At 39.8% G+C, this 15866-nt stretch overlaps 1 protein-coding gene across 1 annotated transcript in view; it reads left to right on the forward strand.

Annotated features, from left to right (window-relative positions):
* Positions 1 to 211: 211 nt before the first annotated feature.
* Positions 212 to 15866, forward strand: part of KLHL2 (kelch like family member 2) — a 124564-nt gene continuing 108909 nt past the window's right edge. Inside the window, exons 1-2 of the mRNA XM_059065870.2 lie at positions 212 to 433; positions 12146 to 12271. Coding sequence (XP_058921853.1) covers positions 408 to 433; positions 12146 to 12271 — 152 coding nt within the window. The 5' untranslated portion in view covers positions 212 to 407. The remainder of the gene's footprint in view (positions 434 to 12145; positions 12272 to 15866) is intronic.

Below are 15866 nucleotides of genomic sequence, written 5' to 3' on the forward strand. Positions count from 1 at the left end.
GCCTTTGGAGCGGGACAGTCAGGGAACGCGGAGCGGAGGCACGCCGCGCTTTCCGGCGAGACCGCACCCTTACGTCTCCTGCTCCAATGTCTGGGCCGGCGGACCCACCCCGTACTTCGCGGTTGCAGGAAGGGGCGGGGCGGGGCGGGGTCTCGAGGGCCCGTCACACCCGGAAGTGCCCGCCTGCAGCCCCGCCCCCAGCAGCGCCGGCAGGCTGAGAGAGCCAGCCGAGCGGGGCTGGCGGAGCTGGGCCACCTCGGGGGCGGGTGCGGGTGCGGGTGCGTGTCGGCGGGCGGGCGCCCGGGCGGATGGGACGCGGCGCGGCGGGCGGGCTGGGCAGGCGTCCGCAGCTGGAATGGTGCTGGCGGCGGCGGGCGCCCGCGAGCTGAAGCCTGAGAGGAGCCGCCATGGAGATGCCGCCGCGGCCTCCCGCGTGAGTGAGCTGACGGGCGGCGGGCGGGGCCGCTGCGGCCGGGCAGGGCCGGCGGCGGGCCGGGCGGCGGGCGGAACCCAGCCTGGCTGGCGGGCGGGGCGTCACCGCGCCGTGTGCGGGGAGGGTCCTCCGCCGGTGAGCGGGAGTCTCGGGAGGGCCGAGCATCCGCGGGATGGAGACACAGGATGCGCGCGAGGCCGTCGGAAAAGGAAGCTGCAAAGTACAGACGGCGGTGCTGAGAGGAATTCCACTCAGCTTGCCTGCTTCTCCGAATTCCTAGCAAAATTCTGTCCGAGGAGCTTGCACATCACTCGGAACGAGCCGAGCTGCGGCTGTACAGGGCATGTGACCTCTTTTACCTGGCACTGCAGAAAATCATATCTAGAAATCACAGCATCTCTGTTCCTTTGGCACCCTGGGTGAATTAGTTAGTGTACGACCTGTCAGGCACAGGTGTCTTCTTCCTTGGTACCCAAGTACAGTCAAGACCACCTGCGACAAAATTGCTTCCAGAAATAAGCTGAACAATTATGTGGGAGACATTGAAGATATTGCATTATTCAATACAAGAGTTTTTTTTTTTTTTTTTTAACGTTTTGTTAAAAGTGGACTATAAATCCCCAGGAATTTTGAACATTTCAATTTTGATTAGCTTTCCTTAGTTTAACCTTTATGAAGTAACAAGAGCCCTTTGAATCTGACTTTTCAAACCGCCAAAAAATCTCATTCTAAGAACCGTGTACCTTTTCATGATAGCTCATTCTTGGAGCTTTATTGTTTTTCACTTAGATTTGGCCACCTTCACTCCAGGGCAGTTGTATCACACCAGCCTCTTGTGGCTATTTGGCAGAATACCAGCCAAAATATAAATATTTGGCTTGGGATGAAATTTTTTTTGATGTTGAGTCTTTTTAGGAGCGCCAATAGGATTCTGGCACTTTAAAAAAGTGCCTTACAGAAATTTTAACTTGGGTGGAACAGGTCTTGGAAATCTGAGGAGTACCTACGAGTCTTGAATTGACCCTCCTGTGCTGGTAGGAATAAGAGCTCAGTTGCTTGGTGATGGCTGTTGCTTTGAAGACTTTGTCATCTGGTCATGTTCTTCAGGTTCGGGAACGCTCCTGAACCTCTAGGATACATGATGGTGGATTGTTAGCATCATGTGTGAGCACAGCATCAGCACATGAGTTCTGCCCAGGCTCAGAGGCACGCAAGGCAGGAAATGCTACTTGTCTATAGACAACACATAGTATTGAGGATATCCCACATAGGATGATATGTCGTAAACCTGCCCCCTTTATATCAGTTCCCTGCAGTCCCTGTTTTGCTTCTGGAGCGGGGGGAACTAAAGGAAAGAAAAGGGGGACCTTAGAATGCAGGTGAGAAAAGGGTGTGGAAAAGCAGGCTCTGGAGGGAGGGAAGAGAGATATTAAAAATCATTTAAATAGAGATAATTAAATGTGTGCATGCAAATATTGATAAACCAAATCTAATACATCAACTAATCAGAATTTTGGTATTCAGCACAGTTCTTTGCTATTGAGACTTCATCAGTAGTGCTGGAACAATGAGAGGCTGCGATGTAATGGACAGCCTGAATGCCAACAGGGATGAAAGAATAGTTAAAACCAAAACCCAAAAAACTCTGTTCAGCCATGGGTGGCTGAAGTTGGTGAGACTTTTGTTTCTGTTCATTTAATGGTAAATACAAATAGGTTTTGTTTTCATTTGATCTATCTAGGAGTAGCCCTAATTCCAGAACTATAGTGTTTTTTTTACCTTTCTGTACATCAGAATAGTTTTTCTTCCCACCCCTTGACCTATTTACCTCTACTCCCAATAATTTTTTTTCCTTCCACACTGAATCATGGGTGCTGGATTTGAGAAATGGCAGTTCTTGGGGAAGGAGCTTTGTCAGGCCTCGCTGTGCTAAAGCTTAGCTAGGTCAGAGGCCAGTGCAAGTTATTGAGCAGGCTCAGCTTTTCATAAGGTTAGATTTTTAGCTTGAGCTTAAAGGCAAAGAAAGTTGTTTGAGGTGGACTTAAAGTGCCTTGGATGATGTGGTTGGAAGCAAGGACTCAGATCCTCTTTGCATAAATGTCTGTTTATTAATTCATTCCTTCTGCAAATGTTTGCATGCTAGTCTCTCCCTGGCACTGAGTGTGATACTTTTGCTTGCCCTTCTCTTAACAGCCAGTTTTGCATCATTTTCAAATCCCACCTTACTCCTTTCAGCCTGTTAGACATTGTCTTGGAGGGATGGAGGTGACTACTAGTCCAGGCTCCCTAGTTCCTTCAGATGGGCTTGTTGAGATCAGGTTTTAAAATTTCTTCTGCTCTTTCTACTCCTTGCCTTCACATTCTTCTCATCCTTTTTGATTCTCATGTTGATTGTCATGGGCTTTATATCTCTATTATTTTTTGCATCCTTGAGTGTATGTGGCTTTTAGATTCTCCTGCATTTTCAGGTCTGGGTGATATTAAGACCATGGGACATTTATTTGCCTGATTGAACCTGAAAAATGTTCAACTAAAATTATATGTAGGTTAGCAAAGGAGTTGTCTCAGGCAATAAACTGAGATGTGTGAAAGGAATTGTAAACTGATCAGCCCTGACCTCAGGAATGTTTTATACATTCTAGCTTTTATGGTTATTTTTGTAAAGGATTTTCATAATTACTAAGTTGAAGGAAGACTGTGAGTATAGGAGAGTGCATCCCTTTGACCTCACTGAAAAGTTTTCTTGGCCTTCATTTTCCTACTGGCCCTCTTTCACAAGTTGGCTTTCTCCCTGTAGACCTTGCTTTTTTGCTTTTCGAAACATGCCTCAGATATACAGCCCTGTCTTTTTTCAGTGGATTCCACATCACTCGAAGCTCTTGAGCATTAGAGATGTTCAGCATAGGCAGACAAACATCTTGTTGACTGTGTTCAAAGAGATTTAGGCAGCAGAAAATTAGTTGGATTAGAGCGGAGATTCTCATATTTTTGGATTTCACTGACTGTAAAATTTAAAAAAAACTGAAGTCCAACATAGAATTGCTAAGTTTTTTGTTTTGCCAAGTTAAAAAAAAAGATAAAATTATCAACTATTATCATCTTTTTGTAAAAGAAAGGACATTTTAGTGCCCCTCCCCAAATACAGAGAAGTACATAATCTCAGGCCAAAGGATAGTTCTTAAATTGAATACATTTAGTTTTATAAAAACTTACTACATTGTCCTCATTTTGTCACAGATCAATAAAAAGTTCATTGAAACCTGATGTTTGCGGTCCACTGGACCTGATGACCTTTAATGTTCATTCTAATTCTAAGATTTAATTACTATGAATTTGGAACCTTGGCATGGGTTACCCCAGTATTCATTTGTTTGCTTTTTATAACCCTTTGGAATGTATTCTTGTTTTTGTTTAACTAGTCCTAAGTGTAAATTGGACATCTCTCAGATTATAGGTGAATCTCCTTAATGATAGACAAAGACGTTTAAAATATTCAGGAACGATAATGGCCCACATGGTGATGTTGAAAGAAGACATGTGCATCAACATGTGTTGAAGTGTCATAGATAAGGAAAATTTTGAGGTGCATTTGGGAACTTGAGAAGTGGATTCCAAAAATAGGTAGCATTTATGTAGTCTCTGATTCTGGGAAATCACTCCTCCCCCTCCCACCAAATAGTCCTAAACCTCTAGTTTCTAATTTACATTTTCTTATGCACATAGTAGGTATCAGTAAATATTAATGAGTGTGCTTTTGTGAAGGTACATCTACTCAGCTGTGGTTGTTACAGAACTGCACAAAGAGTGTTTATGAAAGCAAGTGAAATTCTTCTTAAGATCAGGCAGAAAGTTCTTTCAAGGTGATACAGAGAATGGAAATTGCCTTTCAGATGCTCTTCTATAGAATTCTACCAAATTCCAGATGTATTTACTGTTTATAATGAGGGAGTTCAGGTTTTTTATTCATATTTATTGGGTGCCTTCAGTGACCAGGCTTTGGGAATATCTCAGAAAACAAAACGAAGTCCTTTTCCTCATGGTTGAAACTGACAGTGAACAAATACATGATACAGTTACTGTAGTGGGTGGGTCTGTGTACTTTGTGTTGTCTGCTTTTCTGTCTCGAATTTCAGGCTATGGGCATTTTCTAAAGTATTTTTTGACCAGTTCTTTTCACTGATCCTGCCTTGAAAAACAGGCCCTTGCTTGCCATGACACTACTTTTTCTTGGTTTCCTGCTCTAGTTTTTAGGTTGTTAAAGGTGATTTACTTTATTTATTTTATTACTTTATCTCATTTAGTTTTGTCAACAACCTACCTTATTAAGTGTAGGTCTCTTATTGTTATTAGTTTTCAGAGGTTAAGTTACATTCCCAAGCTTATCAAGTAGAGGAGAAACTGGGACTCTAATCTCTCTCTGTTGATCACTTTTTTGGCTTACATGGCTTCTGTTCGTTGGCAGTAGCTGTTTCTCCCAGATGCAGGCCTTGGCCAGTTCTTCTTTTCAATTGACTATTAATCACTAAGTTGTGGCTCCATCTGTATCTTAAGCCTGGGCTCTAGATCTGTGCCTCAGTTTTGAATTTTGAGCTTCTTATGGAACATCTACCCTTGGCTCATACATCAGATTCAACATGTCTAAAACTGAGTTTTCATAATCTTTGCTCTCAAACTGACTTCCCTTTATAAAATCTCCACTTACTCAGTGGAATAATAATTCTTCTGGTCCTGGATACACAAAGCCTTGGAATGGTCTCTGATTTCTCTTTCTTTCATCATCCTCCACATTTTATCAGCTCCCAGGAACTGTACAGTGTTGGTTTCAAGTGTCCATTCTGATTGCTGATACTCTGATGATACTCAAGGTTTCATCCCTTGATACCTGCATTATTTCTCCTGTTGAACTCTTAGGTATTCTCTCATCACCTTTCAGTCCACCTATTGTTTTGACCCTCCCCGCCAACATTGAGTCAAGTCAAACACTTAACAAAACCAGATATCTCAGCCAGGAAGTCTCAGCCCTCCATCATTTTGGCCTTATCTTATATGTTCAAAATCATTATGTGCCTTAACCTCCCAAGGTGAACTATACCTTATCACAAGCCAGGAGTCTCCAGCCTTTTCCTATCCTGTCCTCAGTTAAAACAACTTAGAATCCCTCCAAGGCCCAGTTGGAGCCCCATCCCCTTCACAAAGTCTTCTGTATACATCAGCTCATTCTAGCTCCTCTTTGCAATTCCTATACTATTTATAATTGCTAGCGCATAATCTTGCACTTCTGTACGGACTTCATGCCATTCCCTGGTGGTTTCCGAAGTTCTCCTCACTTGGCTGGTAACTGGAGAAGGTTTCTGTGTTCAGCATCCTAATCCCTCACCCTGCTTAGTATAGGGCAGCAGTGGGCTAGGCAGTGCTTACATACTTGATTTATTAACAGTGGTGGTGGTCTGGAGTACTGCCAATAACTTTTAATTTAGTGTTGCAATTAAAAATGAAGAAGGCCAGAAAATCCATAAAAATGTATCTCCATTTTCAGTTTAGCTCCTAACCCCAACATTTTTCTTCCTAACTGTGTTTACATTCACATAGTGTTTAGTGCTTATATAGCTCCTGAGGCAAGTAGGTGAGGTGTCACTATCTTTGACTTGCATATTACATTTCCTATTAGATCTGTGGAATAACAAAAACCTTATTTTATAAGTACACAGTCTGAAGCCCAGAGAGGCTAAGGGACTAATCCAAGGTCACTTGGTTAGTACCTGTAGGCTAGGACTGCAGTTCATGTCTTCCAGCTGATTTTTTTTTTTTTTTTTTTTTTTTTTGCGGTATGCGGACCTCTCACTGTTGTGGCCTCTCCCATTGCGGAGCACAGGCTGCGGACGCGCAGGCTCAGCGGCCATGGCTCACGGGCCCAGCCGCTCCGTGGCATGTGGGATCTTCCCGGACCAGGGCACGAACCCGTGTCTCCTGCATCGGCAGGCGGATTCTCAACCACTGCGCCACCAGGGAAGCCCTTCCAGCTGATTTTGCTTCTCTTCCAGTGCCTTTTCATTAAATACTGGAAAATGTAGCCCAGTCAACTGAACATGCCAAGTCATAGTGCTGCCCCCTTACCAGCCAAGTGATGGTAATAGGAAAAGTGGCAAAAGAAAAGTCAGAAATGAGAGTGATAAAAGACATGGAAATTTTTGAAATGGGTCGTCAACCTTCTCCTCCCTATTTTAGCACCTCACAGATATCCCACTCTGACAATGCTGTGTTAATTGTTTATAACATATGCTTTAAAATAAGACAGATCTTGCATAAGACATGCTTTTACCCTGGTCTCTTTCCTGGTAGTAGTCACTATCAGGGACAAAAAGTGCCAGGTTGTCCTCTGCTTGTCACATAGGTGAGAAGGAGCGGAGTTGAACTGAAGTAGAGCATTTTACAGCTCTCTTGTTCTAGGATGAGAGAGCTTCCTCACTTCTGCACCTCAGTGTCCCAGCTACCTCCTCCTGCCAGTGTTTCTCTCGAAGGCCACATCCTGGTCCTGGGGGAGGACAGGGCGAAGGCCCCTCTCCATCCTCCAGAAGGTTCAGCACTCGGCTGTAAGTGCTAAGCTGTTTTAGTAAAATTGAGCATGGCCAGCTTTTCTAGACTTTTCCTTTCCAGCTCTGGGAAATTGGAAACATAACTTTTAGCAATACATGTACTATACTAATGTATTCAGTGGCGTTGTTATGATGTTGTCTGTACTGTGTTCTGTGACTGGATAGGAGTTTTATCTCACAGGATGCTTCATATTAAGTTTTAAAGGTCTGTGTACTGAATGTCTAATTCAAGTTCTTACATGTCTGTAGGGCAGACATTAACATTTGGTAATATGACCATATGTTCATTGATTACAGTTTGTCTGCTGGGTCTGTACCTAATAAAAGTGTAAATTCCAAGCACTTGAAAAAAATTTACAGAGCAGGTCTTTTTGCATGTAGCTAATTGCAAAAACTGAAAGCACAACTCTACCACAAACCAAAATGTTTCCAGTGGAGAAAGCCTCCCACTTTTATAACCTCTAAGTAATAGGGTGGTTATTTGGGTGAGGTGAGGGATGTGAGTGTTATTTGTTAGGAAACTGTAGAGTGGCACAACAAGTATTAAAGTATGAGTTATGGTTGAATCTCTACTTCTTATATCCTGGACTTGTTATGGGAGCAATGTTCTTATGATAATCAGCTTCCAAATGCAAGTTTAACTCGGAAGACAGCAGAGAAAATAGAAGAGATATAAAGTAATGGAGAACTTCTTAGCAGTATAGCATGGATGGGGACTTTGAAAACATCAGCTGCTGATGTGAACTTGGCAGAAATTTATAAGTAATGGTGGGTGACTCATTGCAAGCAGGGGAGTCTTGCAGCTTTTGAGATGAACAGGCAAAGGGGAGAGTAGAGATGGTGGCCACCCAGGGGCTGAGTATTTGTCCTGAATGTGAAAGTGTCTGGTCCCCTGTTAAATTTTTCAGCTGCATCATTCACATGCCTTACAGCATTATTTCCATGAGAAAACCTTAAAACATAACCTCTATTTCCTAAAGTGTTCGTTCTCGATCTGAGATGATTGTCCTGTGGTGGGAGGTAAGTGGGTGGTAGGGCATATTACATCACCCTCTTTTTAAAAAAATCATATGTAGCTGTCTTTCCCCCCTACTGGAGATGCTGTCATTCTGGTATGCCTAGACCTGTAAAAAGGGCTTGCCTGAATCTTCACATGAAGAGGGATGGTTATGGGTAGTTTAGAAAAATTGCTTGGGTCATGTGGTCCTTCTGTCCCCTCCATCGGAAATCACTATTCCAGAGCAAATAATATGCATCTAAAGAAATTGTATGTTATTTCTAAGATGTTCTCAAAATTTTTGCTGGAGGTTTAAACCTTCGGTTGGTTATGGAATCTTGACTGTTGGAAGGAGACAGCCCTTATTAGAGTCTGCCTCCTCTCTTGAGAATTCAGTTATTGGCAGTAGTGTGTTCTAAGGCAGAGTTAGAAAGTTCCCCGGTCTGAGTAGCCAACCTTGCCTACAGCTGGGAATTTGTAGAAGAGTCAGTCGTGGAAGGAAGGCTTTCGGATTATCTATTAGCAGTGTTCTGGGATCCAAACCCTTGAACCCTCAATTATTGTAGAATTGTGTTGTAACAACAGGCTGTTGGGTAGTTTTAACACTGGTTATGGGATGTAGAGTTGGGGGAAAGACTTAAAAGTGAAAGAACCTTGAAAAAGTATCTCCTCCAGATAGTTTAAAGAAGACAGTTCTCATAGTGAGGAGCTTTTCTGGAAAATGCTAGCCCTTCGCTTCACAAGGGAAGCAGGGAGGTGTAACTGTACTTATGGTGGAACTTAAAAGGTAAACCTTTCCCTCCCACTTGGTTGCTTTCTAGTGGATGTTCATCTTCCACATCTGCAATTTTAGACATGATTTATCATTTTCTGTTACTATGTTCTGCTTCTGAATGAGAGACCATCTGACACAAAACCATATAGGAATTAGAAAATTGTGGAAAGGACTTTAGTGTTGAAAATGTAGAACTGTGGCAGGGTGCTGCATTTGTAAGGGGCTCTCAGTACAGAGAACACTTAAAAGAATGTGGTGTTATTTCTTATTTATTCCTTTAAGTCTTCGAATGGAATCTTTGCTTTGCAGAGTTTCTGGAGTATTAGAGAAGTGGGAGCTAAAAATATTTAGCTTTAAGAAAGAAAGCAGTATAAACATTGGTTGTTGTATGGTATCTGTCTTAAAGTTAATTTTTTAATGCAGGAAGTTTTAATTCCCAATTTCTTAAGCAAATATAAACACTCTTGACTCTTAATGATATTCTTTGTAGGGCAGAGTTGCTTTTGTTTCCATTCGGAGCATTGAAAGGCCTTCTATGATAGTTTGCCAGTCCTCGATATTATATTTTCCCTCTGTTGTAAACTTAAGTAATTAAATTTGAAGCAGATATAAATATCATTAACTTGCTACATATGTGGATAGTCAGTGTTACGTGGTCAGAAATTTTGTGTAGGTTGCATATATCTACATAATTTCCCCCTTTTCTACTGTTTTCTTAATGAAAAGGTGGTGGAAATGGCATTATGAGAATACGTCGTATACTAAAAAGTGTGTCCCCACTTCCCTCTGCCAGATATGGATGTTCTTTCTTTCTTGGCTTCTAGCTCTTTTTCTTAGGCTGGGTGTAACTCATCCCTCTATGTGTGTGCATGTGCGCATGCGGCCACAAGGAGTAGAGTGCACCATCCCATTCTCCTACTCCAGCCGTGGACTCACCCACTGGAGGCAGCAATGGCACTAATTCGTTTGTAAGGTCCCTTTAGAAACTCAATTGGTGGGGTAGCAGCTCTGATGTCCACTTCTAGTGGGTGAGCCCTCAAAGGATCAGGTATCCCTCAATAAGTGTTGATTCTGGGGGAGGGGGAACGAGCAAGGATAACTTCTGTGGTTAATGCTGGGTTATCTTAATGTTCAAGTACCCAAGTTTCATGGCTTCATGTTCCACATTTCTGTCTCCAGCTAGATTTTTTTCTCTCAAACTCTAGACTCCTGTAATCATCTCACAATTTGAGAACATCTTCACTTGGAAGTCTGGTATCTTAAGACCAACATGTGTAAAAACTGAGCCCTTGATCTTCCAACTTCCAGACTGGTTCTATCTGCAGCCTCCTCCATTCAATTAATGGAAAGTCAATGCTTCTAGCTACTCAGGCCAAAAAACTTGGAGTTATTCAGACTTCACTGACATGGCACGTGCCTTCTGTCAACAGATCTTATTAGCACTCCTTTAAAATATATCCAGAATGCAGACACTTCTCATCACTGCTCCCGCCTCCACTGCTGCTATGCTGTTCTGAGCCACTGTCATCTCCTCCTACATTACCCTTCTCAGTAGCTTCCCTCTTTCATCTTTGACCCATAGAGACTATTCTCAACCAGCAGCCAAAATGATCCTTTGAAAACATAAGTTGGGTTGTGTCACTGTTCTGCAGTACCTTGCCATTTCACTCAGGGTAAAAGCTAGTGTACCCAAATTATTTTCTGCCTCAATCTCTTTTTCTGTTATATGGGGATAATAATAGTAATTAGCTCACTCAGGGTAAAAGCTAGTGTCCTACATGATCTGTACTCCCCTCTCCAGCCCTGCTCTCATGTCCTGGAACACACGAGGTGCATACTGGCCTTTGCTCTAGTTATTCCTTCTGTCTGGGCCTTCTCCCACCTCCTGGTCCTCATTCTAATCTCAGTTCTCAGTTTGGCCTGCCCTAATCACCCTGTTTAATACTGCAAGTTCCATCACTCCATCACCATCACCCCCATACTCCTCACTCTCTTTACCCGGCCCTCTTTCTTTTTTCCGTAGTTCTTAATTTCTAACGTGCCACTTACTCTACTGTTCTGTTTTGTGTATTGTCGATGCCCCCCACCCCCGCCCGCCCCCCAACTCCAAGCTCCCTGAGGACAGGGATTTTTATTTTGTTTATTGATATTCTCCTTGTGCCTAGAATAGTGCTTGGTATGTAGTTGGCACTAAAAAATTATTTGCTGAATTAATAAAGTAATATTTAAAGAATGAATTATCCTTTCAGAAATGGGTCAGGAAAGGAAGAGGCATGAAAAGAAATGGTGCAATAAATAATGATGTTTGCCTTTTGTTCTTTGTGTGATGTATATAAAAGTATGATTTTTTTAGGCTTAATTTGGTATCCTAATTTATTAAACTTTAATAGCTTTATTACAGTATAATTTACATACCATAAAATTCACCCATTATAATTGTGATCGTAGGAAATTTCTAGAGTTGTGCAACCATCTCCTCAAAGAGTTCCTTTTGTCCATCCATATGCAGTTAACCCTCCCCACAATGGCACCCTGATTTCATTTGTTAATTTTTTTGCTCCCAGATTTCGAAAGAATAATTTACACAGCAATACTAACATAGCTTTGTACTCTTAAAAATTACACATTTAAATATGAAATTAACTATCCATTGCTTAATGTAGGAAATGGTATTGAACATTAGTGAAAAGAACGGCCTTGAGGGTCAGACTAGCTGCACTCTTAATCAGCTCTACCATTTACCCAAATTGTTTTCTGCCTCAGTCTCTTTATCTGTTATATGGGGATAATAATAGTAATTAGCTCACAGAGTTGTGAGGATTAAACAAACAATGAAAGAAAATTTAGCACAGTGTCTGCCTTAAAGTTAATACTCAGTAAACAGTTAAAGTAGGTCCAAAGTATATGGGGTAAATAACCTTGCAGGTAGAAAACAAAATTCAAATCAGATTCTAAGCTTCTGAAGTGTGTGTAAAATACGACCCAGTTCCTGTCTTGGTTTGTAAATAGGCCCACTGCAGAATGTAAAAGCAGGTTAATTTCCAACAGAGAAAATCACTTCTCAGCATTTCTTTTGAAGGTATCTGCTAAACCATGTTTCTGTGCCCATCTTTGAGAGAGCTTTGAAACCAGGGAGGTAATTATCTACTTTTTTGTTAAAACCGCAGTGACGATCAGAAAGTGTTCTGAATTGTGTTTTAGTCTTGGGTTGAAAAATTCTGTGAGACTTCCTCTAAAGGAGTGGGGTAGAAGGTCGTTCATTGTATCTCTTGTAGCCTGATAAGTCTGAACTAAACTATCTTTAATAAGATCTTTTTCTGTGTTTTGTTATTTTCTTTTATGTACAGATGCACAAAGCAGGGTCATCAGAAGCCTCTCGATTCAAAAGATGATAATACCGAAAAACACTGCCCAGTGACAGTGAATCCTTGGCATATGAAGAAAGCTTTTAAAGTCATGAATGAATTAAGAAGGTATTATTACGTTAACATACCTTTATTTTTCACTATAAAGTGAATATATTCCCCACCCCTCATTTTTGCTTTGTTTGATACAGAGAACATTTAAAGCTTTTTCTGCAAGTTTTTTAAAGGAAGGAAGAGAGCAAAATATTTATCAGAAGTATGAATGGTATAAGGCTGCTCTGTCCAATATGGTAGCCACTAGCCACATGTGGCTAGTCTGAATTGAGGTGCTCTGTAAGTGGAAAATACATAATGGATTTTCAAGACTAACTACCAAAAATAAAGTAAAATATTTATTAATAAGTTTTAAAAATAATACATTTTGAAATGATATCTGTTACTCTAATATTGGATATTTTGGGTTAAATAGAATTTTACTTAATTCTATTAAATTAATTTCACTTGTTTTTATTTTTAAATGGGATTACTAGAGAATTCTGACTTGCATTGTATTTCTGTTGGACTGGCTGGTCTAGGGTTTCTAACTTATCATTGCAAAGCATATGAAAACTTTTATTAAAATTTTTTTAATTGAATAGTTAATTTATAACATCATATTAGTTTCAGGTGTACAACATAGAGACTAACATTTTTATAGATTATACTCCACTTAAAGTCACCACAAAATAATGCATATATATCCTTGTGGCCTATCCATTTTATACGTAGTAGTTTGTACCTCTCAGTCAAATCCACTACCCCCATCCTGCCTCTCCCCTTCTTCTCCCCACTGGTAACCACCTGTGAGTCTGTTTCTGTTTTGCTATATTCACTAGTTTTCTTTTTTAGATTCCACATATGAGTTATAACATAAAATATTTTTCTTTCTCTGACTTATTTCATTTAGCATAATATGCATTAGGTCCATCCATGTTGTTGCCAATGGCAGAATCTCATTCTGAATTTTTTATGGCTGAGTAGTATTCCATTGTGTATATATACCACATCTTCTTTATTCATTCAACTGTTGATGGACACTTAGGTTGCTTCTACATCTTGGCTATTGTAAATAATGCTGCTCTGTACATTCAGATGCGTGTATCTTTTCGAATTAGTGTTTTCATTTTCTTCAGATATATACCCAGGATTAGAATTGCTGGTAGTTCTATTTTCAGGTTTTTGAGAAACCTCCATAGTGTTTTCTGTAGTGGCTGCAACAAGTTATATTCCTACCAACAGTGTAAGAGTGTTTCCTTTTCTCCACATCTTTGTCAACATTTGTTATTTGTAGATTTTTTGATGATAGCCATTCTGACAGGTGTGAGGTGATATCTCATTGTGGTTTTGATTTGCTTTTCTATGAAAATTACAGATGTTGAGCATCTTTTCATGTGTCTGGCCATTTGTATGTCTTCTTTGGAAAAAGTCTGTTCAGGTCTTCTGCCCATTTTTTAATCAGATTGTGTTTTTGATATTGAATTGTATGAACTGTTTGTGTATTTTGGATATTAACAGCTTATCAGACATATCATTTGCAAATATTTTCTCCCATTTAGTAGGTTGTCTTAACATTTTTTCAGTGATTTTCTTTGCTGTGCAAAAGCTTTTAAGTATAATTAGATCCCATTTGTTTATTTTTGCTTTTGTTTGTTTTGCCTTAGGAGACAGACCAAAAAAAAATATTGCTACGATTTGTGTCAAAGGGTGTTCTGCCTATGTTTTTCTCTAGGTGCTTTATTTCAGGTCTCTATTTGGGTCTTTAATCCATTTTGAGTTTATTTTTGTATATGGTTTGAGAAAATGTTCTACTTTCATTCTTTACATGTAGCTGTTCAGTTTTCCCAGCACCACTTGTTGAAGAGAGTGTCTTTTCTCCATTGTATATTCCTGCCTCCTTTGTCGTACATTAATTGACCATAGATGGGCAATTCTTTATTTTGTTCCACTGATCTATGTTTCTGTTTTTGTGCCAATACCATGCTGCCTTGATTATTGTACTTTTTAGTCAGGGAGTGTGATACCTCCAGCTTTGTTCTTTTTTTCTCAAGACTGCTTTGGCTGTGCAGGGTCTTTTGTGGTTCCATATAAATTTTAGGATTATTTGTTCTAGTTCTGTGAAAAATGTCATGGGTATTTTGATAGGGATTGCATTAAATTTATAGATTGCTTTTGGGTAGTGTGGACATTTTAACAATATTAATTCTTCTAATCTATGTACATGGGATATCTTTTCATTTCTTTGTATCATCATCTTTTCCTTCGTCAATATTTTATATTTTCAGAGTGTAGGCCATTCACCTCCTTGGTTAAGTTTATTCTTAGGTATTTTTTTTTTTTGGTGCAATTTTGAATGGGATTGTTTTCTTACTTTCTCTGATAGTTCATTATTAGTATATAGAAAAGCAACAGACTTCCATATATTAATTTTGTCTCCTGCAAATTTACTAAATTCATTTGTTAGTTTAATATTTTATTGGTGGAGACTGTTAGGGTTTTCTATATATAGTATCATGTCATCTGCAAGTAGTAACAGTTTTACTTCTTCCCTTCCAATTTAGATTCCTTTTATTTCTCTTTCTTTTCTGATTGCTGTGGCTAGGACTTCCAATACTATGTTAAATAGAAGTGGCAAGAGTGAGCATCCTTGTCTTGTTTCTGATTTTAGAAGAAAAGCTTTCAGCTTTAATCCTTGAGTATTATGTTGGCTAATGGTTTATCATAAATGGACTTAATTATGTTGAGATATGTTTCCTCTGTACCCACTTTAGTGAGAGTTTTTATCATGAATGGATATTGAATTTTGTTGAATACTTTTTTTGCATCTATTGAGGTGATCATGTGATTTTTATCCATCCTTTTGTTAATGTGGTATATCACATTGATTGATTTATGGGTGTTGGACCATCCTTGCATCCCTGAAATAAATTCCACTTGATTGTGGTATATGATCCTATTTATATATTGTTGAATTCGGCTTGGTAATATTTTGTTGAGGATTTTTGCATCTGTATTCATCAGATATATTGGCCTGTAATTTTCTTTTTTTGTAATATCTTTTTCTGGTTTTGGTATCAGGGTAATTAATGGTGGCCTTGTAGAATGAATTTGAGAGTGTTCAATCCTGTTTAATATTTTGGAATAGTTTGAGAAAGATAGGTATTAGCTCTTCTTTATATGTTTGGTAGAACTCCCCTGTGAAGCCATCCTGTCCTTGACTTTTGTTTGCTGAGAGGTTTTTTTTTTTACTACAGATTCAATTTCATTACTAGTGATTGGTCTGTTCAAATTGTCTGATTCTTCTTGATTCAGTCTTGGCAGTTTGTATGTTTCTGGAAATTTGTCCGTTTCTACTAGGTTGTCTAATTGGTTAGCATATAACTGTTTGTAGTATTCTCTTATGATTTTTTTTGTATCTCTGTGGTATGGGTTGTTATTTCTCCTCTTTCAGTTTTTATTTTATTTGAGTCCTCTCTTCTTGCTGGCAAGCCTGGCTGAAAGTTTTATTAATTTTGTTTGTCTTTTAAAAACGCTCTTGGTTTCATTGTTTTTTGTTTGCTTTTTTGTTTGTTTGTTTGGTCTCCGTTTTACTTATTTTCTCTTTGATCTTTATTATTTCCTCCCTTCTGATGACTTTGGGCTTTGTTAGTTCTTTTTTAAAATTCCT

Source organism: Kogia breviceps, chromosome 6, assembly GCF_026419965.1.
Source record: "Kogia breviceps isolate mKogBre1 chromosome 6, mKogBre1 haplotype 1, whole genome shotgun sequence".
NCBI lineage: Eukaryota > Metazoa > Chordata > Mammalia > Artiodactyla > Physeteridae > Kogia > Kogia breviceps.